The sequence below is a fragment of the Rhinoderma darwinii genome, chromosome 3 (genome assembly GCF_050947455.1).
Source record: "Rhinoderma darwinii isolate aRhiDar2 chromosome 3, aRhiDar2.hap1, whole genome shotgun sequence".
Classification (NCBI taxonomy): Eukaryota; Metazoa; Chordata; class Amphibia; order Anura; family Rhinodermatidae; genus Rhinoderma; species Rhinoderma darwinii.
In genome coordinates this window covers 73,296,716-73,319,919 of record NC_134689.1, presented here as the reverse complement: position 1 = coordinate 73,319,919, position 23,204 = coordinate 73,296,716, and the positions used below count along the sequence as shown (strand labels likewise).

The 23,204-nt window shown below is 44.7% G+C and overlaps 1 protein-coding gene across 2 annotated transcripts; it reads left to right on the top strand.

Moving 5' to 3' along the window:
* LOC142751009 (histone H3-like centromeric protein A) lies at nucleotides 1-22,563 on the top strand. 2 transcript variants are annotated; one of them, XM_075859979.1, is made up of 6 exons: nucleotides 1-86; nucleotides 8,354-8,466; nucleotides 19,208-19,306; nucleotides 21,353-21,489; nucleotides 21,558-21,635; nucleotides 21,940-22,563. In XM_075859979.1, the coding sequence occupies exons 3-6, from the start codon at nucleotides 19,222-19,224 to the stop codon at nucleotides 22,072-22,074; spliced, it is 435 nt and encodes a 144-aa protein (XP_075716094.1). In that variant the 5' UTR covers nucleotides 1-86; nucleotides 8,354-8,466; nucleotides 19,208-19,221; the 3' UTR covers nucleotides 22,075-22,563. The 2 variants fall into 2 exon arrangements, with proteins under 2 accessions (XP_075716094.1, XP_075716093.1); XM_075859978.1 differs by having other exon boundaries at nucleotides 2-86; nucleotides 19,205-19,306.
* Nucleotides 22,564-23,204: the final 641 nt, after the last annotated feature.

Genomic DNA, 23,204 nt, shown 5'->3' with positions numbered 1-23,204 from the left:
ACGTGGTCGGATGTTTAGATTCAAAGCGAGGAAAAAACGTGAGACCAAGCGGCCGCGGACAGCGACACCTGCAGGACCGGCGTGAGGTATTACCCGAGAGGAGAGGCGGTTTTCTCGTGTGTCGTGTGCTCCGCTGACAGGACGCGCTCTTTCCGGTAACGACGTTCAGTAGTGGTCTGCTGCTATGTGGTACTATAACGCCCAGCATGTCTCTAGTCGCAGGTTGTTTATTCAGCAGTCTCTTCGCTATGGCCGACTATTAGCGGGTGCGCTCACTGCATACATGTGCGTACAGCTCCATTAACCCCTTAGTGACCAACAATACGCCTTTTCACATTCGTCACTAAGGGGCCTTCGGCTAGGCTGACGCCTTTTCACGTTCGCCTAGTCTAAGTCCTGCACGGGTCTCCCGTGCAGGCTGGAGCCGGGGCTCAGCTGTCTGATGACAGCCGAGCTCCTGCTCCAACGCCCGCGATAGAAGTTGACTTCGATCGCGGCCGTTTAACCCGTTAAATGCCGCCAATAGCGACCGCGGCAATTAACTTGTTTACAGAGGGAGTGAGCTCCCTCTGTCACCCATCGGCGGACCGCAAATGCAATCGCGGATCTCCGAAAAGTTGTCATGGCAGCCGTGGGCTTGATAAAAGCCCCCAGTTCTGCCCTGGACATATGCCTGTTAGGACGCGCCGGAGGCACGTCCTAACAGATTGCCTGTCAGATTTACACTGACAGGCAATAATGCTCTGGTATACGAAGTATACCAAAGCCTTATAGCAGCGATCTGAAGATCGCACAGTAAAGTCCCCTAGTGGGGCTAATGAAATAAATAATAAATGTAAAATAAAGATTATTAACCCTTTCCCGTGATTGGCCGTGACTGTACGTCCGAAATCAAAGTGATTTTTCCGCAGACGGTCGTACAGTTACGCCCTGCAGATAAAGCAAGCACAGGAGCTGTGCGCGCTTTATCTTCAGCGGCTGTCAGCTGTTATACACAGCTGACATGCCGCTGCGATGGCTGTTAGCGCCGATCGCAGCCATTTAACCCCTTCAATGCGGCTGTCAATGACGTCCGCCGCATTGAAGTGGTTGACAGAGGGAGGGAGCTCCCTCTGTACCCCCCGCGCGCCCCGCGATGGATCGCGGGTGGCGATTGTTGCTATGGCAACCAGGAAGCCGTTACTAGGCTTCCTGGTTGCCCAGGTATGGTAGCCTATTAGGTCCTGCCCGAGGCAGGACCTAATACGCTAACTGTCAAATGAAGAATGACAGTTACGATGCACTGCACTACATAAGTAGTGCAGTGCATCGTACCGGGGATCAGAAGACCAGATCTTCAAGTCCCCAGGTCAGTATAAAAGAAAAAGTAAAAAATGTAAAAAAAAATGTGAAAGAAAAATAAATAAATAAAAGTTAATAAATAATAAATAAATAATAAAAACAACACTTGCCCTGTTTCCCTGATCAACTTCTTTATTAGAAAAAAAATTAAAATATGAAAAAAACCTATACATACTAGGTATGGCCGCATTCGGAACGGCCTGATCTATAAAAATATCACATTATTTTTACCGCACGGTGAACACCCTAAACATTTTTAATAAAAAACTATGACAGCATTTTATTTTTTGGTCATCTTGTCTGAATTTTTTTTAAATAAAAAGTGAACAAAAAGTTGCAAGTAACGCAATATGGTACCAATAGAAACTACAGTTCGTCACGCATAAAACAAGCCGTCCCGCAGCGATATCAACGAAAAAATAAAAAAGTTATGGCTGTCAGAAAATGGCGACACTAAAACATGATTTTTTTAGAAAAGAGTATTTTTATTGTGGGAACGTAGTGAAACGTAAAAAAACGATATAAATTTGGTATCGCTGTAATCGTATCGCCCCGCAGAATAAAGTTAACATGTTGTTTATACTGCACGGTGAACACTGTAAAAAAAACAAAGTAACGTGCTGGAATGGCTGTTGTTTGGTTTCCTCATCTCCCAAAAAATGGAATAGTGATAAAAAAATCGCATGTACCGCAAAATGGAACCAATAAAAATTACAGCTCGTTCCACAAAAAACGCGCCCTCACACAGCTCCGTCAACGGAAAAATAACACGTTATGACTCTCGAAACGCAATGATGCTAAATGACGGTCCAGACCCCACATCGTCATTTGCTGGACCCCACAGGTGGACCCTGTAGACGCAGCGGTGATGAGGAAACTTTAGTGCCTTGTGCGGCTTATAGGGCTAGTGAAGAAATCAAAGATTAGGCAATGCTGGAGCGCAGATATTTTGTATAATACCCAATAAACCCGGCCTGTGTATAAAGGATTAGTTCAAAGCGTACCACACCAATCCATTGATTATTCATTCACCCCATTATTACATCATCCTATTATGCCCTGATGTACTCCGCCCAGCTTACATATACCCTGATGTACTCCGCACAGCTTACATATACCCTGATGTACTCCGCACAGCTTACATATACCCTGATGCGCTCCACCCAGCTAACATATACCCTGATGTACTCCGCCCAGCTTACATATACCCTGATGTACTCCGCCCAGCTTACATATACCCTGATGTACTCCGCCCAGCTTACATATACCTTGATGTACTCCGCCCAGCTTACATATAGCCTGATGTACTCGCACATATTACATATACCCTGATGTACTCCACAGTTTACATATATCCTGATGTACTCCGCGCATATTACATATACCCTGATGTACTCCGCACAGCTTACATATACCCTGATGTACTCCGCCCAGTTTACATATGCCCTGATGTACTCCTCACAGCTTACATATAGCCTGATGTACCCGCACATATTACATATACCCTGATGTACTCCACAGTTTACATATACCCCGATGTACTCCACAGATTACATATATCCTGATGTACTACGCACAGCTTACATATATCCTGATGTACTCCGCGCATATACCCTGATGTACTCTGCATAGCTCACATATGCCCTGATGTACTCCGCACAGTTTACATATACAATGATGTACTACGCCCAGGTTACATATACCCTGATGTACTCCGCCCAGCTCACATATGCCCCCACATTATAAGCTGAAATACCACTAATACACCAAGCAAAATCTGCGCTTCAAAAGTCAAATGGTGGTCCAACTGAGCCTGGCAGTGTGCCCAAACGGCAATTTATGACCACATATGGGGTATTCTGAAGAACACGCTTAACAATTTATGGGATGTGTGTCTACGGTGGTACAAGCTGGGCACAACACATTGGGCACTGAAATGGCATATTTGTGGAAAAAAGCAATTTTCAATCTGCAACATCTATTGTTTACTCATTTTTGCAAAACACTTGTGCGGTCAAAATGCTCACTACACCCCTAGATAAATTCTTTGAGGGATCTAGTTTCCAAAATGGCGTAATTTTTCGGGGGGTACCACTGTACTGGTACTATAGCTCAATGCAACATGGTGTCAAAAAACGAATCTTATAAAATCTCCACTCCAAATACTAATTGGCGCTCTTTCTCTTTAGAGCCTTGCTGTGTGTCCAAATAGCAGTTTATGACCACGTGTGGGGTATTTCCCTACTCTGAAGAAGTTGCTTTACAAATGTTACGGTGCTTTTTCTCCTTTATTTGTTGAGAAAATGAAATTTTTTTAACTAATGCTGCGTCTTATTGGAAAATAATGTAATTTTTCATTTTCACTGCCCATTTCTAATAAAATATATGAGACACCTGTGGGGTCAAAATGCTCACTACACCCCTACATGAATTCCTCAATGGGTGTAGTTTGCCAAATGGAGTCACTTTTGGGTAGCTTCCACTGTACTGCTACCTAAGGGGCTTTGCAAAAGCAACATGGTGCAGAAAACCAATCCAGCAAAATCTGCTCTCCAAAAGCCAAATGGCGCTCCTTCCCTTCTGAGCCCTGATATGTATTCTTACAGTACTTTATAACCACATTAGGGGTATTGCCGTACTCTGGAGAAATTGCTTTACAAATGTTACGGTGATTTTTCTCCTTTATTTGATGAGAAAATGAAACATTTTTACCTAAATCTACGTCTTAGTGGAAAAAAATGTCATTTTTCATGTTTACTGCCCAATTCTAATGAAATCTATGGAACACCTGGGGGGTCAAAATGCTCACTACACCCCTAGATTAATTCCTCTAGGGGTGTAGTTTCCCAAATGGAGTCACTTTTGGGGGGTTTCCACTGTACTGGTACCTTAGGAACTCTACAAATGCGACATGATGCAGAGAAATCAAACCAGCAAAATCTGTACTTCAAAAGCTAAATGGCGTGCCTTCCTTACTGAGTCCTGCCGCTTCCCCAAACAGCCGTTTATGACCACATGTTGGGTATTTCTGTACTCTGGAGAAGTTGCTTTACAAATGTTGGGGTGCTTTTCATCATTTATTTGTTGAAAAAAATAAACATTTTGAGGTAAAGCTACATCTTATTGGAAAATAATGTAATTTTTCATTTTCACTGCCCAATTTTAATGAAATCTATGAAACACCTGTGAGGTCAAAATGCTCACTACACCCCTAGATGAATTCCTCAAGGAGTTTAGTTTCCAAAATGGGGTATTTTTTGGGGTGTTTCCTTTGTTTCGGCACCACAAGACCTCTTCTAACCTGACATGGTGCCTGAAATATAATCTAAGAAAAGGAAGGCCCTAAAATCCTCTAGGTGCTCCTTTGCTTCTGAGGCCGGTATTTCAGTCCAGTAGCGCACTAGGGCCACATGTGGGATATTTCTAAAAACTGCAGAATCAGGGTAATAAATATTCAGTTGTGCTTCTCCGGTAAAAACCTTCAGTATTACAGGAAAAATGGATTACAATGGAATTTCTGAAAAAAAAATGAAATTTGTACATTTCCCCGCTACTTTGCTTTAATTCCTGTGATACGCCTAAAGGGTTAAAAAAAACTTTGTGAATGCTGTTTTGAATACTTTGAGGGGTGCAATTTTTAAAGTGGGGTGATTTGTGGGGGTTTCTAATATATAAGGCCCTCAAAGCCACTTCACAACTGAACGTTCCCTAAAAAAATGGGCTTTTGAAATTTTCTTGAAAATGTGAGAAATTGCTGCTAAAATTATAAGCCTTGTAACGTCCTAGAAAAATAAAAGCATGTTCAAAAAACGATGCAAACATAAAGTAGACATATTGGAAAAGTTAGCTAGTAACTGTTTTGTGTGGTATTACTATCTGTCTTACAAGCAGATACATTTGAATTTAGAAAATGCTAATTTTTTGAAAATTTTCTTACAATTTTGGTGTTTTTCACACAAAAATATTGAATATATCGACCAAATTTTTTCACTAACATAAAGTACAATATGTCACGAGAAAACAATCTCAGAATCGCTTGGATGGGTAAAAGCATTCCCGAGTTATTACCACATAAAGTAACACACGTCAGATTTAAAAAATGAGGCTCTGTCATTTGGTCCAAAAGTGGCTCAGTCCTGAAGGGGTTAATAAAAATTACAGTAAAAAAAAAAAACAAAAACATTTTTTTCCATAAAAAGTGGTCTTATTTAGTAAAAGTGTAAAAAATAAATAAAAGTACACATATATGGTATCGCCGCGACCGTAATGACTCCATTAATAAAGTTAATATGTAATTTAAACCGCAAGGTGAACACAGTAAAAAAAAACGCAAAAAACAATGGCGAAATTGCAATTTTTTTCCATTGCCCCCCAAAAAGTCATAAAAATGAATCAATAAGTCCCATGCACCCCAAAACAGTACCAATCAAAACTACATCTCGTCCCGCAGAAAACAAGCCCAAAAAAATCACTACATTGATGGAAAAATAAAAAAGTTACGGCTCTTGGAAAGCAACGATGCAAAAACTAATTATTTTAGTTCAAAAGTGTTTTTATTGTGCTAAAGTCGTAAAACATAAAAAACCTCTACATATGTGGTATCACCGTAATCGTACCGACCCATAGAATAAAGGTAACATGTTACTTACGCCGCACAGTGAACGGCGTCCATTTAAAAACGCATAGAACAATGGTGGAATTTGAGTTTTTTTTTATAATGTCCCCAAAAAAAGTAAATAAAAGTTAATAAAAAAATTATATGTACCCTAAAATGGTGCTATTAAAAAGTACAACTAATTCCGCAAAAAACAAGTCGTCATACAGCTATGTAGATGTAAAAAATAAAAAAGTTATAGCTCTTTGAATGTGACTATAGAAAAACCAATAAAATAGCTTGGTCATTAGGGCCTAAAATGGCCTGCTCACTAAGGGGTTAACGTCAGTTAGCACACTATAAATACATTTACAGTAGCTCCCCCTAGTGGCGACTGCCGGTAGCTTTCCACTGAAGTGTAGTAACCAGGACATGAGTCTAAGGCTATGTTCACACAGAGTTTTTTGCAGGAGGAATATCTGCCCCAGAATTCCGTTTGGAAATTTGAGACAGATTTTCCTCTCCCTGCACGCCGATTTTCGCAGCGTTTTTCGCCGGCGGCCATTGAGCGCCGCGGGCATAAAACACCGCGAAATACGCTTTCTCTGCCTCCCATTGAAGTCAATGGGAGGTCGGAAGCGTAAACGCCCGAAGATAGGGCATGTCGCTTCTTTTTCCCGCGAGGCAGTTTTACTGCTCGCGGGAAAAAGACGCCGACGCCTCCCATTGAAATCAATGGGAGGCAATTTAGGGGCGTTTTTGATGAGTTTTGCGGCGCGGTTTAAAATGTTCTTTACACAGGACGATTATCGGGCAGACAAGTGTTCATATAACGCTCGTTGCTGATAATTGCGCTGTATAAAAAGGGCAGCGATCCGCAAATGAACGAGCAAACACCCAATCATCTGCTGGTCGTATCGTTTTAAAAAAGTGAAATATTATTGTTGTCAGCAGCGCATCTCCCTGTGTAAACAGAGAAACGCGCTGCCGACATGATAATAACGTATGGGGACGAGCGATCGGAGTAACGACCGCTCGCCCTCATCCATAGCTCCGTGTTATCCATAGCTCCGTGTCATCCATAGCTCCGTGTGACCGGAGCAAACGAGCGGATATGTCATAAATGTCAGGTAGATTGGGGTCCCACCTCTGGGACCCGCATTCACTACTATGGGAGTTACGGAAACAGATCAGACAAAGCCGGAGGTGGGACCCTCATCTATCTGACATTTATGACGTATCCTATGGATACGTCATAAATGTGTCTGATGGGAAGACCCCTTTAATGAGTATATCAGTAATAGTATAACTAGCAAGTACCAGCCGCTACCCCTCCCCCTCATTGCAACACCAAGTAAGGCCCCATGCACACGACCGTATTTTCATCTATCCCGAAATACTGTCCATATTGCATCGGTATATACGGATCCGTAAAAAAAAAGAGGGAGGATACAAATGATGTCATCAGCATGTTGCATAGCAACGCTTCCGTAAATATAGTCAGAGTACGGATGCTTTATCCATAGCCGCCCATATTTACGGAAGCGCCCATAGACTTCTATGGGAGAGTCCCTGCTGTAATTACTGATGAAAAATATGGTCGCGTGCGTGGGGCATAAGAAACTGCAGCTGCATCCCCCTCCTCCCTGTTTACAGTGTTTCACTAGATGGAACTTGCACGATCAACGATGTATCCAGTGAGTCGGCGCTCATTTACACGAGCCGACGCACGCTGTACGGGGATGAGCGATGGTTAATACGATGGTCCATGCTCGTACAGTTTACGTATTGTCGGCAGCACATCCGTTGTTTGTACGCTGTGGACAACGAGGATTTTTTGGGACGCATAAAAGATGTGATCAGCTGACCAATCAGTGCAGTTTATCGTCTGATCGTCGCAGCCCGTGATCGAAAACAAGCGCTCGTATGATTATCGGCATTGGTAAAGGGGTCTTAATATCAATAAAAGTTTTTTTTTTAATATCACAACGTTTCTAAGCATTTTCTATAGAACTTGATAGAAACCCATCGAGCCTAAAATAGACCCATCCTGGAACCCAGGGGTATAAACAGGCTTTTATTTACAGCCCGAGGTCTTGATGACGTCATTGAGACCGCGCGGTGATTGTGTATTATAATTATTATAGATTGTGGGAGATGAAACATCAGGATATAGTTTTGTTGGCTTTAGCGATGGTTTGAACATTTGGTGTACTTCTTCTATTAGCCACAAGGGGGCGATACATAACCTGGAAGAACGCAGTGCGGGAGCCTTTTGGTTTTTCTTGGCTTTTATATTGTGGGGCTATTATATAATCTATACCAGTGGTTCCCAACCAGGGTGCCGAGAGCTGTTCAGGGGTGCCGCGGCTCATCCACGGCACAAAAAAAATTACATATTTTTATTTTTTCTACAAGCTCCGCCCCCGACGTTGTAGCAGACGTGACGCGCGGACGTCCGTTACAAGCACCGCCCACCGCTTCCCACTAGAAGCCTGACGGAGGGAGAGGAGCCGTTAACACTGGGCAGGGTAAGTGGTTTTTTTCTTTACTTTCTTAGCAGTTGTGTGAGAAATGGAGCCAGGGGAATGTGGGTAGTTGTAGTTCTCTCCTCTTATACCTCCTCCCTGTAATGTCCTCTGATATCCCATAATAACAGTCTGGACATGCTGGGAGTTGTAGTAATCTCCTCTTATACCTCCTCCCTGTAATGTCCTCTGATATCCCATAATAACGTCCTGGACATGCTGGGAGTTGTAGTCCTCTCCTCTTATACCTCCTCCCTGTAATGTCCTCTGATATCCCATAATAACGTCCTGGACATGCTGGGAGTTGTAGTTCTCTCCTCTTAGACCTCCTCCCTGTAATGTCCTCTGATATCCCATAATAACAGCCTGGACATGCTGGGAGTTATAGTTCTCTCCTCTTATACCTCCTCACTGTAATGTCCTTTGATATCCCATAATAACATCCTGGACATGCTGGTAGTTGTAGTTCTCTCCTCTTATACCTCACTGTAATGTCCTCTGATATCCCATAATAACGTCCTGGAAATGCTGGGAGTTGTAGTTCTCTCCTCTTATACCTCCTCCCTGTAATGTCCTCTGATATCCCATAATAACAGCCTGGACATGCTGGGAGTTGTAGTCTTCTCCTCTTGTACCTCCTCTTTGTAATGTCCTCTGATATCCCATAATAACAGCCTGGACATGCTGGGAGTTGTAGTTCTCTCCTCTTATACCTCCTCATTGTAATGTCCTCTGATATCCCATAATAACAGCCTGGACATGCTGGGAGTTGTAGTCCTCTCCTCTTATACCTCCTCCTCCTCCTGTAAACTTTCTCTGATATCCCATAATAACATCCTGGGCATGCTGGGAGTTGTTGTTCTTATACCTCCTTATTTATTCCTTCCCCAGGGTTAAGCACACTTTCTGTCTGTGATGGTCACTTTACTGGAGGGGCAGATGGTCATTTTATCGGGGGGACGGAGGCTGATGGTGTCTTTACTGGAGGGGGGCTGATGGTCATTTTACTGGGGGACGGAGGCTGATAGTCTCTTTACTGAGGGGTCATTATACTGTGAGTGGGGGCTGAGGGTCATTACTGGGAGTGGGGGGCTGATGGTCATTACTGGGAGTGGGGGGGCTGACGGTCATTACTGGGAGTGGGGGGCTGACGGTCATTACTGGGAGTGGGGGCTGATGGTCATTACTGTGAGTGGGGGGCTGACGGTCATTACTGGGAGTGGGGGGCTGACGGTCATTACTGGGAGTGGGGGGGCTGACTGTCATTACTGGGAGTGGGGGGGGGCTGATGGTCATTACTGTGAGTGGGGGGCTGAAGGTCGTTACTGGGAGTGGGGGGCTGACGGTCATTACTGTGAGTGGGGGGGGGCTGACGGTCATTACTGTGAGTGGGGGGGCTGACGGTCATTACTGTGAGTGGGGGGGCTGACGGTCATTACTGTGAGTGGGGGGGCTGACGGTCATTACTGTGAGTGGGGGGGCAGACGGTCATTACTGTGAGTGGGGGGCTGATGGTCATTACTGTGAGTGGGGGGCTGACGGTCATTACTGTGAGTGGGGGGCTGACGGTCATTACTGGGAGTGGGGGGCTGACGGTCATTACTGTGAGTGGGGGGCTGACGGTCATTACTGTGAGTGGGGGGCTGACGGTCATTACTGTGAGTGGGGGGCTGACGGTCATTACTGGGAGTGGGGGGCTGACGGTCGTTACTGTGAGTGGGGGGCTGACGGTCGTTACTGTGAGTGGGGGGCTGACGGTCATTACTGTGAGTGGGGGGGCTGACGGTCATTACTGTGAGTGGGGGGGCGGACGGTCATTACTGTGAGTGGGGGGGCTGACGGTCATTACTGTGAGTGGGGGGGCTGACGGTCATTACTGTGAGTGGGGGGCTGACGGTCATTACTGTGAGTGGGGGGGCTGACGGGCATTACTGTGAGTGGGGGGGCTGACGGTCATTACTGTGAGTGGGGGGGCTGACGGTCATTACTGGGAGTGGGGGGCTGACGGTCATTACTGGGAGTGGGGGGCTGACGGTCATTACTGTGAGTGGGGGGCTGACGGTCATTACTGTGAGTGGGGGGCTGACGGTCATTACTGTGAGTGGGGGGCTGACGGTCATTACTGGGAGTGGGGGGGCTGACGGTCATTACTGGGAGTGGGGGGGCTGACGGTCATTATTGTGAGTGGGGGGCTGACGGTCATTACTGGGAGTGGGGGGGCTGACGGTCATTACTGGGAGTGGGGGGGCTGACGGTCATTACTGGGAGTGGGGGGGCTGACGGTCATTATTGTGAGTGGGGGGCTGACGGTCATTACTGGGAGTGGGGGGGCTGACGGTCATTATTGTGGGTGGGGGGGCTGACGGTCATTATTGTGAGTGGGGGGGCTGACGGTCATTACTGGGAGTGGGGGGCTGACGGTCATTACTGGGAGTGGGGGGCTGACGGTCATTACTGGGAGTGGGGGGGCTGACGGTCATTACTGGGAGTGGGGGGGCTGACGGTCATTATTGTGAGTGGGGGGGCTGACGGTCATTACTGGGAGTGGGGGGCTGATGGTCTTCAAGTGGTTTCCGCCTCTGACCTCTGGTGCTTTTTTGTCTGCGGTTTTTGCATTCGCTTCAACGGCTTAAAAAAAATGTGGGCAAAAAAAAGTCAAACAACGCTGTCAATTCAAAATCTGCCTCAAAATTCGTAAATGAATTTGGAGGCAGACTTTTAGTTTCTGCCTTACAAAAAAACGTTGTGTGAACATAACCTAAGAGTGTAGTGCTTGTTTTTCGACATTTTTTGTCGTTTTGTAAACAATTTTTGGTAGGGGTGCCCTGAGAATTATTTTTTTTCCCTGGGGTGCCTCGAGCCTGAAAAGGTTGGGAAACTCTGATGTATACAGTCGTCCTGGTGTATCTGGCAGTTTTCTAGAGTTCAGTGTATAATCATTGATAGATACGGTGACGCTGACATCACGCCGGGCAGCACGTGCGTCCTCATGAATTATACAGGATACAGACAATATTATTAAAGAGGAGCCGTCACTTCTCCTGACGTGTCTGTAAGGCTCTGTTCACACGCAGTGAGCAAAAACGTCTGAAAATACGGAGCTGTTTTATGGCGAAAACAGCTCCTGATTTTCAGATGTTTTTTTAACCACTCACGTTTTTCGCTGCGTTTTTTACAGCCGTTTTTTGAACTGTTTTCACGAGTCTATGAGAAAACTGCTCCAAAAACGTCCCAAAAAGTGTCCTGCACTTCTTTTGACGAGCCGTCATTTTACGCGCCGTATTTTAACAGCGACACGTAAAATTAAGGCTCGTGCGAACAGAACATCGTAATTCCCATTGAAAGCAATGGGCAGATGTTTGTAGGCGTATTAGGGGCATTTTTTCAGCCGTAATTCGAGTCGTAAAACGCCAGAATTAGGTCTGAAACCACTGCGTGTGAACATACCCTTATAGTAAATACCTGTATTCCCCATGAAATAACTATTCTGGAGCGTATTTTCTCAGATCTCTGGCTTGTGCCGTTCCTCTGTTGTTCCTCCTAGAAATTTATGTATTAATAGATAACTTGGTGTTGCCATTCTCCTCATCAAAGGATGTGTCCCTACAGTCTCTCTGTCAGCACTGATTGGACGTTGTCAGTTTGTGTAGGGACACACCCCCAACTGGTAACACACAGCTGTCAATTCTTACATTTCCAGGAGGAATAACAGAGAAACGGCACAAAGCAGAGAGTCCTAAGAAAAGTTGCGCTCTCGACTGAATGTTTCTTCTCCTCGTCTATCGTGTGTGTTGATTTTATACATTTTCGCTGCTGCGTGTCTAGAGATCATGGATTATTAGATGTTTTATTTCTGTATATTTGTACTGCATTGTTGCAGCTCATCGTCCTCCAGCTGCGGCCTTTCATTTCCATGACGACTGCTCCACTTTTCCTTTGCTCCAGTTTTAAATTTCCCATCTTTGTCTGGATTACGGATTCTATGTAAGGTTATGTGCACACGACCTATTTTCAGGCGTTTTACGCCTCGAATCACGCCTGAAAAGACGGCTCCATTACGTCTGCAAACATCTCCCCATTGCTTGCGGGATCTGCTGCGGGTAGCTCTACTGTTGCCGCATTATTAACCCCTTCCCTCTTTAGCCACTTTTGACCTTCCTGACAGAGCCTCATTTTTCAAATCTGACATGTGTCACTTTATGTGGTAATAACTCCGGAATGCTTTCACCTATCCAAGCGATTCTGAGGCTTTATTCAGACGAACGTGAAAAAGGTCCGTGCAACGCGCGTGATTTGCACGCGCGTTACACGGACCTATATGTGTAAATGGGGCCGTGCAGACATGTCCGTGGTTTTTCCTCAGCGTGAGTCCGCTGAAAAAAAGTCACGATATGTCCGTTCTTTGGGCGTTTTGCACGCATCACGCACCCATTGAAGTCAATGGGTGCGTGAAAACCACGCATGCCGCACGGAAGCACTTCCGTGCGAACTGCGTGAATCGCGCAAGAGCTGTCAAAAGTATGAATGTAAGCAGAAAAGCACCACGTGCTTTTCTATTTACAAACATCCAAACGGAGTGTCTTTGAGAAGAGCGAACCCTGACAACCGAACCGAACTTCACCGGGTTCGGCCGAACTCGTTTTGGCCGAACCCGTCAAAAAAAATTCCGGTACCCGACGTCTGGATATAGTCACTGTCCAGGGTGCAGAAAGAGTTAAACTGTTTCAGCACCCTGGACAGTGACTTCCGATCCCAATATACATGAAAGAGTAAAAAAAAAGTTCTGACTTACCGATAACTCCTGGCTTCTTCCTCCGGTCTGACCTCCCGGGATGACAATTCAGTCCAAGTGACAGCTGCAGCCAATCACAGGCCAAGCAAAGGCTGCAGCGGTCACATGGACTGCGGCGTCATCCAGGGATGTGGGGCCAGATGTCAAGAGAGGCGCGTCACCAAGGACGCGTCAACGGCCGGGAAGTTCTCGGTAAGTACGAACCTCTTGTTTTTTTTAACAGGTTGCTAGATATGGTGATCGGAATTCACTGTCGAGGGTGCTGAAAGAGTTACTGCCGATCAGTTAACTCTTTCAGCACCCTAGACAGTGACTGACGTCGGCTAGAATCATCTCTATGATGGCGGCTGCGCGAAAATCACGCAGCCGCGCATCATACACGGATGACACACGGAGCTGGCAAGTGATTTTTGCGCGCGCAAAACGCCGCGTTTTTGCATCCGCAAAAACGCCACGTTCGTGTGAATCCAGCCTGAGATTTGTTTTCTCGTGACACATTGCACTTTAAGTTACTAGCAAAATTTGCTCGATATGTTCAGTATTTAATTGTGAAAAACACCAAAAATTAGCGAAAAATTGCAAAAATTAGCATTTTTCTCAATTTAAATGTATCTGCTTGTAAGACAGGCAGTTATACCACACAAAATTGTTCCTAATTAACATCCCCCATATGTCTACTTTAGATTGGTATCGTTTTTTGAACATCCTTTTATTTTTCTATGACATCACAAGGCTTAGAACTTTAGCAGCAATTTCTCACATTTTCAAGAAAATTTCAAAAGGCTATTTTTACAGGGGCCAGTTCAGTTGTGAAGTGGTTTTGAGGGCCTTATATATTAGAAACCCCCAAAAAGTCACCCCATTTTAAAAACTTCACCCCTCAAAGTATTCAAAACAGCATTTAGAAAATGTCTTAACCCTTTACACATTTCACAGGAATTAAAGCAAAGTAGAGGTGAAATTTACAAATTTCATTTTTTTTTGCAGAAATAAATTTTTAATACAATTTTTTTTATAACACAGAAGGTTTTACCAGAGAAATGCAACTCAATATTTGTTGCCCAGTTTCTGCAGTTTTAGGAAATATCCCACATGTGGCCGTAGCGTGCTACTGGAATGAAGCACCGGCCTCAGAAGCAAAGGAACACCTAGGGGATTTTGGGGCCTTATTTTTATTAGAATATATTTTAGGCACCATGTCAGGTTTGAAGGGCTCTTGCAGTGACAAAACAGTAAAAATCCCCCAAAAGTGACCCCATCTGGGAAACTAGACACCTCAAGGAAATTATCTAGGGGTATAGTGAGCATTTTGACCGCACAGGTTTTTTACAGAAATTATTGGAATTAGGCCGTGAAAATTAAAATCAACATTTCTTCAAAGAAAATGTAGGTTTAGCGATTTTTTTTTTTCTCATTTCCACAAGGACTAAAGGAGAAAAAGCACCGCAAAATTTGTAAAGCAATTTCTCCCGAGTAAAACAATACCCAACATGTGGTAATAAATGGATATTTGGACACACGGCAGGGCTTAGAAGGGAAAGAGCGCCATTTGGCTTTTAGGGGCTCAAATTTAGCAGGAATGGTTTGTGGAGGCCATGTCACATTTACAAAGCCCCTGAGGGGACAAAACAGTGGAAACCCCCCACAAGTGACCCCATTTCGGAAACTACACCCATTGAGGAAATTATCTAGGGGTATAGTGAGCGTTTTGACCCAACAGGTTTTTTGCATAAATTATTGGAAGTAGGCCCTGAAAATAATAATCAAAATTTTTTCCAAAAAAATGTAGGTTTAGCTAATTTTTTCTCATTTCCAGAAGGACTGAAGGAGAAAAAGCACCGTAAAATTTGTAAATCAATTTCTCCCGAGTAAAACAATACCCAACATGTGGTAATAAACGGATATTTGGACACACGGCAGGGCTTAGAAGAGATGGAGTGCCATTTGGCTTTTGGAGTACACATTTAGCAGGAATGGTTTGCGGAGGCCAGGTCACATTTACGAAGCCCCTGAGAGGACAAAACAATGAAAACGCCCAAAAAGGGACTCCATTTAGGAAACTACACCTCTTGAGGAATTCATCTAGGGGTGTAGTGAGCATTTTGACCCCACAGATGTTTCATAGAATTTATTAGAATTAGGCAGTGAAAATAAAAACAGTCCTTTTTCTTCAATAAGACGTAGCTTTAGCGCAAATTTTTTCATTTTCTCAACAAATAAAGGAAAAAAAGAACCCAACGTTTGTAAAGCAATTTCTCCCGAGTACGGCAATACCCCATATGTGGTCATAAACTGCTGTTTGGGCAAACGGCAGGGCTCAGAAGGGAAGGACCACCATTTGGAGTGCAGATGTTGCTGGATTGGTTTCTGGGCGCCTGTGGGCCCAAAACAGTGGAAACCCCACAGAAGTGACCCCATTTTGGAAACTACACCCCTTAATGCATTTACCAAGGGGTGTAGTAAGCATTTTAACCCTACAGGTGTTTTGTAGAAATTAGTGTTCACTCGATGTTGCAGAGTGAAAATGGGATTTTTTTCCATAGATATGCCAATATGTGGTGCCCGGCTTGTGCCACCATAACAAGACAGCTCTCTAATTATTATGCGGTGTTTTCCGGTTTTAGAAACACCCTACATGTGGCCCTAATCTTTTGCCTGAATATAAAACAGTATCCGGCACACCAATTTTGAAAAAAGGTATTTTTTTATTATTTTGTCTTTAATGCCAGTGGCGAGAGTGCGACGTTTCGGTCTTGGTGACCTTCATCAGGCACTGAGCCGTGCTGTGCAACTGAATAGATGAGCGCTGGTGGTGCTGATAGCGGCTGGCCGCTGTATCATGGCGCCATGATACAGCGGCCAGCCGCTATCAGCACCACCAGCGCTCGTCTATTCAGTTGCCCAGCACGGCTCAGTGCCTGATGAAGGTCACCTAGACCGAAACGTCGCCCTCTGCCACTGGCATTAAAAACAAAATAATAAAATAATAATAAAAAAAATACCTTTTTTCAAAATTGGTGTGCCGGATACTCTTTTATATTTATGTTTGGGTTGGGCCCCTATCCGTGCAAAACCTCACCCTTCCACGTATCTGGTGCTATCTGAACCTATACACAAATCTTTTGCTTGGGCATATGACAGGGCTCAGGAGTGAAGAGTACCATGCGGAGTGGAGGCCTAATTTGGCGATTTACAAAGTGTTGGTTCACAACTGCAGAGGCTCCGATGTGAAATAATAAAAAGAAACCCCTGAGAAGTGACTCCATTATGGAAACTGCACCCCTCAAGGCATTTATTAAGGGGTGTAGTGAGCATTTTCACCCCACAGGTCTTTTCCATAAATGAATGCGCTGCGGATGGTGCAAATTAAAAATTTATATTTTTCCCTAGATATGCCATTCAGTGGCAAATATGTCATGCCCAGCTTATGACACTGGAGACACACACCCCAAAAATTGTTAAAAGGGTTCTCCCGGGTATGACTATGCCATATATGTTGAAGGAAACTGCTGTTTGGGCACGCTGTAGGGTTCAGAGCCGAGGGAGCACCATTTGGCTTTTGGAGAGCGGATTTTGCTTGGTACTATATTTGTTTGAGTATTGCTGGTGTTTCCATTTATAATGTGGGGGTAAATGTAAGCGGGGCGGAGTATATAAGGGGCATAGTCAGATGGTATAAAATAAAAAAAAATCCATAGATGTGTGTTACGCTGTGAAGCAATCCTTTCCGCACAGGCCAGTGTCGCACTGATAAATGGTGTCATTTCTTAATCCCCCTTTTGATCCACACTCCGCACCTTTTGTAGTTAGGGGAATTTTGCTGGGAAAGTGTTGTCCTGGTATAATACGGGCACCAGCAGGATATGTTTGGGCTCACCCCTTCCTGGTTCCCTAATTTTAGGTCCTTGATAAATCGCCTCTTGAAACAGAAGAAATGTTCCCCTCGGGCACAACTGCATATTTTTTTATTTCCTGACTTATTGGAGCCATAACTAATTTTATTTTTCATAGACGTAGCGGTATGAGGGCTGGTTTGTTGCGGGACGAGCTGTAGTTATTATTGGTACCATTTTGGGGTACATGTGACTTTTTGATCACCTTTTATCCTATTTTTTGGGATGCCAGGTAAACAAAAAAACGCAATTCTGGCACAGCTTTTTTCGTTTTTTTTTTTTATACAGCGTTCACCATGCGTTATTAACTACATGTTAACTTTATTCTGCGGGTCAGTACGATTCCGGCGATACCTAATTTATAGCAGTTTTTTATGTTTTACAACTTTTTGCACAATAAAATTACTTTTGTAAAAAGAATGTATTTTTTTAGTCGCCAAGTTGTGAGAACCATAACTTTTACATTTTTTTGTCGACGGAGGTGTATGAGGGCTTGTTTTTTGCGGGACGAGCTATAGTTTTTATAGGTACCATTTTTGGATACGTGCGACTTTTTGATCACTTTTTATTCTAATATTTGTAGGGCAAAGTGACCAAAAAACAGAAACTCTGGTAAAGTTTTTTTACGTTTTTTTTTTACGCTGTTCACCGCGTGCAATACATAATATAATATTTTGATACCTCAGGTCGTTACGGTCGTGGCGATACCAAATACGTATGGTTTATTATTATTTTTCAATAATAAAGGACTTGATAAGAGTAAAAGGGTGATTGTGTTTTATTTGATTACTTGAAACTTTTATTGTTTTCAAACTTTTATTTTTTGCACTTTTTTTTACACTTTTTTACACTTATTTTTATACTTTTTTTTACACTTTTCTTCAAGTCCCACTAGGGGACTTGAAGGTCCAACGGTCAGATTTTTTTTTTTCCTAAAACATTGCACTACCTATGTAGTGCAATGTATTAGATCTGTCAGTCATTCACCGACAGCAAGCCGATTAGGCTTCGCCTCCCAGTGGGGCCTAAATCGGCTTCCGTAATGGCAGAGCAGGAGACCATTGTGTCTCCTGTTGCCATAACAGCAGTCGCCAGTCCTGATTGCCTGACAGGGCTGGCGATCTGCTAGTAACCGCTACGATGCAGCAATCGCTTTCGATTGCTGCATCGAAGGGGTTAATGGCAAGGATCGGAGCTAGCTTCGGTTCCTGCCGTTACAGGTGGATGTCAGCTGTACAGTACAGCTGACTTCCACCGCTGATGACGCCGGATCAGCTCCTGACCCGGCGCCATCTTGCCGGCAGCTACGGAAGCCGATCAGGCTCCGCCGCCGGGCGGATCTTGACCGGCTTCGGTGCTAGGCAGACCGGGAGGCCAGTATTAGGCCTCCGGTTGCCATTGCAGCCACCGGAACCCCGGCAATTTCATTGTTGGGGCTCCGATGAGCTGCAAACACCTTAAGTGCAGCGATCGCGTTTGAGCGCTGCACTTAAGGGGTTAATGGCGGGGGTCGAAGCTAATTTCGGTCCCCGCCGTTACAGTGGGATGTCAGCTGTAAGATACAGCTGAGATCCGATGATGATGGCACCGACTCAGCTTCTGAGCCGGTGCCAAACATTTGCCGTAAATGTACGGCATTTTGCGGGAAGTCAATGCTTTCCATGACGTACATTTACGGCAAATGTCGGGAAGGGGTTAAATAGATCATTGATGTCGCTGTTCTGGTAATTGATGCCACGAGGATCTATTGTATTCATTGATGCAGCGTGCGTTAATTACTGACATCCGGCAATCTCATATCTTCACCGTCAATGTCATCACTTTCTTGTCACTTGCATTGGTGGCATCAGTCAGTATATACGTATATAAGTCTAGCGCTCTGTGGCGACTTGGATGCAGTAAAATCGACCTTCCCGACACCTGAATGTTTTGGTATTGGGCGGGGGGGGGGGGAGTTGTGGGGAATGATAAAACCGCTCCGTTTATCCTACGTCACCTGTGATTCTGCTGAATTGTCACCGTCTCTTATCCGCTTAACTGATTGTATGTCTCTCAGTAGCGTTTTACATCATCATGAAACCACCCCAGAAAAGCTCGTCCCGCAGGAAGTCGGCGCATCCGCAGAAGAAACCTGCAGCTCCTCCTCAATCTCCGCCAAGTAAGAGAAAGTTGCACCTTGATCATCTTATCACTCTCATTATATATTTTATTTTAAAAATGAATTTCAGTTAACCTCGGGTCGTGTAATACTAGATTGTAATCCGTTTCTCAGCTTTATACCTTAGAGGGTTCGTTTCTATGCAGGTAAAAATCTGTTACATACACAAATTTCTGTAGCACAAGGCCGCCACTAGGGGGAGCAAACTGAGGACTGATTTATATAGGCACAACAGGAGCTGTATGCATGTGCACAATCGTCTCCCCCTAGTGGTGGTTGCAGGAAGCACGTTACTATATGGCTCTGGGAAGGGAATCTGAGAACACAGCTCACACCCATGAAGATATATTATGAAATGAGGGATCTAAGAATTTCCAACCTGCAGTCCGACCGCTCTATTCATTCCCTATGGGATCGACGGAAATAGTCAAGTACAATGCTCGCTGTCTCCCTCAGTCCCATAGAGTAGTGATCCCCAACCACCGGGCAGTGGTTCATTTGATACCGGGCCGGGGTATCTGATATCAGCCCCAATGGAGTCAGGGAATTTCTGGCGAAATATCCCACCAAACTGTGGTGCAGTTTTTCGCCCCCGGAATGTCCGCTGCGAAAAACTGCTGAGCAGGCCTCCTGGGATGACGTTTCATCACAGGAGACCACTGCAGCCTGTGATTGGCTGCAGCGGTGGTCACATGGGATGAAACGTCATCCAGGCCGGCCTCCTGGGATGATGTTTCATCCCATGTGACTGCCACTGGTCCCAATTCCATCTGCATCCTTATGACGCAGATACAGTTGAATTGAATGCTGGAGCCAGATTGACTGCTCCTTGCCCAATTATGCACTCTGCCGTGAGCGGCTCCGCGCAGACAGTCGCGATGTTGTGACGTCAATTTCTGAGCCTTTTTTCTACTCCGTTTATGCAGCGTGTGGATGAGACTTGTTTTATCTCAACCACTTTGCTGCTACTGTATTATGCTGCCACTGTATTATGCTGCCGATTTTCCACAGCATAATACAGGTATTATAATACAGGTATAAGCTGTATTTACGCAATGTGTGAACTGACTCTAACCCCCCCGCCGGTCCCCACAAAACTGTTCTTGCATCAAACCGGTCCTCGGTGCAAAATAGGTTGGGGACCACTGATATAGAGAATGACTTGAGTGACCACCACTCTGGGACCCGCACTCTTGTTAACAACCCGCAGCGATCCGGCATTTATCACCTATCTTGTGTATAGGTGAAAAATTATTTTCGTGGTACAACCCCTTTAATCCGGTATCAATGGGACTTGATGGACCCCAAATTATCAGTCATAGAAAAGTATCTAAAATTTGAACGTCCACATTTATATCCTTTTTAGGTCCAACATTCTGTGCTGATTAATTTCTTAATGTAGTTTTACAGCAGTTACATGGTATAATTTTGTCTCCCTGCAGCCACCACTAGAGGGAGCTCACTGCATACTGTTTTGTTACCAAGTTCAATGTACAACCATATACAATGAGCTCCCTCTAGTGGTGGCTGCAGGTAGCATGTTCTGTTTTAAATCTGTTTACCTGATGTTCCTTGGGGGACATTAAGGTAATAGGCCATGTTCACACAGGGCAGATACGCAGCGTAAAAGTACACAGCGTATTGGCCCTGGGCACCGGATGTAATTCTGGCTGAAAAGGTGAAGTTTTTCGGCTGGAATGTCCATAGAAGGTAGAGAGAAAAAAAAAACATACTTACCCGTAGCCATGGTGACGTGTCCCTCTGATGTTCTGCAGCAGTCATATGGGATGAGACATCATCCCTGGAGGCCGGGTTGAACGCAGGAGCAGAGAGATCTGGGTAAGTTTGGCGGGTTTTTTTCCGCTGCGTCTGGATGAGATTTGTTTGTATCTCCTCTGCTTCTGTATTACGCTGTGGAGTTTCCGCAGTGAAATCCGTTGCAGAAAATCCGCCGTGTTTACGCTACGTGTGACCCCGGCCAGACAGTGAATTTCCATGTAGCGGGAGATTCATTTTCAGCTATGATTATGGATTTCTTTCTTACAGGTAGAGGGGAAACAAGTCACAGACCGAGCACGCAACGAAGAAGACGCTACCGCCCAGGAGCCCGTGCGCTGATGGAAATAAGAAAGTACCAAAAATCAACCAATCTGCTCATTCAGAAAGTCCCGTTTTTCCGCCTGGTGAGTGGATGTGTCCTCTGCGGCTGCTCCTCTTTATTGTCGGTGATATTCCCCTTTTATTCTTGCAGGTGAGAGAGATCTGCCTGAAGTATTCCCGCGGTGTGTTTTACTACTGGCAAAGCACCGCACTTATGGCGCTACAAGAGGTCAGTATCTCATACAATGCACTGTCCATGTAACGCATGGGTCAACCAGAGGGGGAGCTGCTCTTTGCAGTGGTTCACTACTCAGCCCCCGCCCCCTCTAACACATCCATATGCCCTAGCGGGACATTTGCATAGGGGTTGTGAAGCATTGTGGGAGTTCCAGAGTCCAGACCCCCCCCCCCCCACCATCACTGTAGCTATCAGCTCATAAAAGTGAAATCTGCTCAGTCCTTCGAGCTGTGTAGTAAATTATACCGGAAGGGCTGTCACTTTAAGAGGGACTAATGCTCTTCTGTATCCACAGTCAGCTGAGGCCTTCCTCGTGCGTCTCTTTGAAGATTCTTACCTCTGCAGTCACCAGGCCAATAGGGTCACTCTCTTTGTGAAGGACATGCAGCTCGCACGGAGAATCCGAGGCATCCCGTATGGACTGGGATAACGCTGCCGTTTTATCTCCCAAGATTTGATGAAGAATGATCACGTGTAAATAGTTTTATATTAATGGAGAAAATCTATTGGGAAATACAAGTTTTACCATTGCATAAAAGATCCAGTTTGGAAGAGTAAACCGGCTTTAGCGCCCCCTCCTGACACTGGTTACAGTGGATGTTTTTTGTTTGATTTATCTGTTCATGGGAAAGTTGTTACAACCAATATGGCTGCCACTGCAGTTTGCAGGGTGGTAGTGCAGTCGTTTTTCTGTCCAGCTATGTAATGGGTTGTAGGGGTCCAGGATGTAGCACAGAAAATGACCACAAGGCGGCACTGCTGGACAAAACCTCTAACAAAGACGCTGGACACAACCGCTAATGAAACCTCTGATCTGGCTGACCTTCTAATTGTTCTGCTGAGTTTATGATCCGTTTCCTGTTTTTATTCTGTAAAGATTTGTTAATTTTTTCAAATTAAAAAAAAATGTATTTTATAACTTTGATCTTCATTATTTTAGACTAATCTTCATAAGGACTTGGATATGATCAATGACTCCAGCTTCGCTGTAGTTCAATACTCTTGCTCTGTCCCACCCTCATTCTTTACACTGCAGCTATGCTTGTTCAGAGTGTTTGCTGTGTGGGTTGGGTCCAGAATTATTTGGGCAGTGACACAATCTTCATGATTTGGGTTTCGCTGCCACCACACCACATTGGATTTGAAATGAAACAACTGAGATGCAATTGAAGTTTAAACTTTCAGGTTTATTTCAAGGGGTTAAACAAAAATCTCCTGTGAAAAGTTTAGGAATTGCCACCTTTTTTCTACACCACCTCCTCATTTCAGGTGATCAAAAGTGATTGGACAAATTAACATTAGCATAAATGTTTTTTTTAATACTTTGTAGAGAATCCTTTGCAGGCAATGACGGCCTGAAGTCTGGAACCCATGGACATCACCACACGCTGGGTTTCCTCCTTTATGATGTTTGCCCGGCCTTTACTGCCGCGTCTTCAGTTGTTGCTTGTTTGTGGGTCTTTCTGCAGCTCGATCGAGTTGAGATCTGGTGACTCGGTCATTGCAGAATATTCCACTTTTTTGCCTTATATACTCCTGGGTTGCTTTTGCAGAATGTTT

Coding starts and splice junctions, on each gene's coding strand:
- LOC142751009 (XM_075859979.1), top strand. CDS start 19,222: ATGAAACCACCCCAGAAAAGCTCGTCCCGCAGGAAGTCGGCGCATCCG. Junction 21,490..21,557: donor AAGTCCCGTTTTTCCGCCTG/GTGAGTGGATGT, acceptor TTATTCTTGCAG/GTGAGAGAGATCTGCCTGAA. Junction 21,636..21,939: donor CACTTATGGCGCTACAAGAG/GTCAGTATCTCA, acceptor CTGTATCCACAG/TCAGCTGAGGCCTTCCTCGT.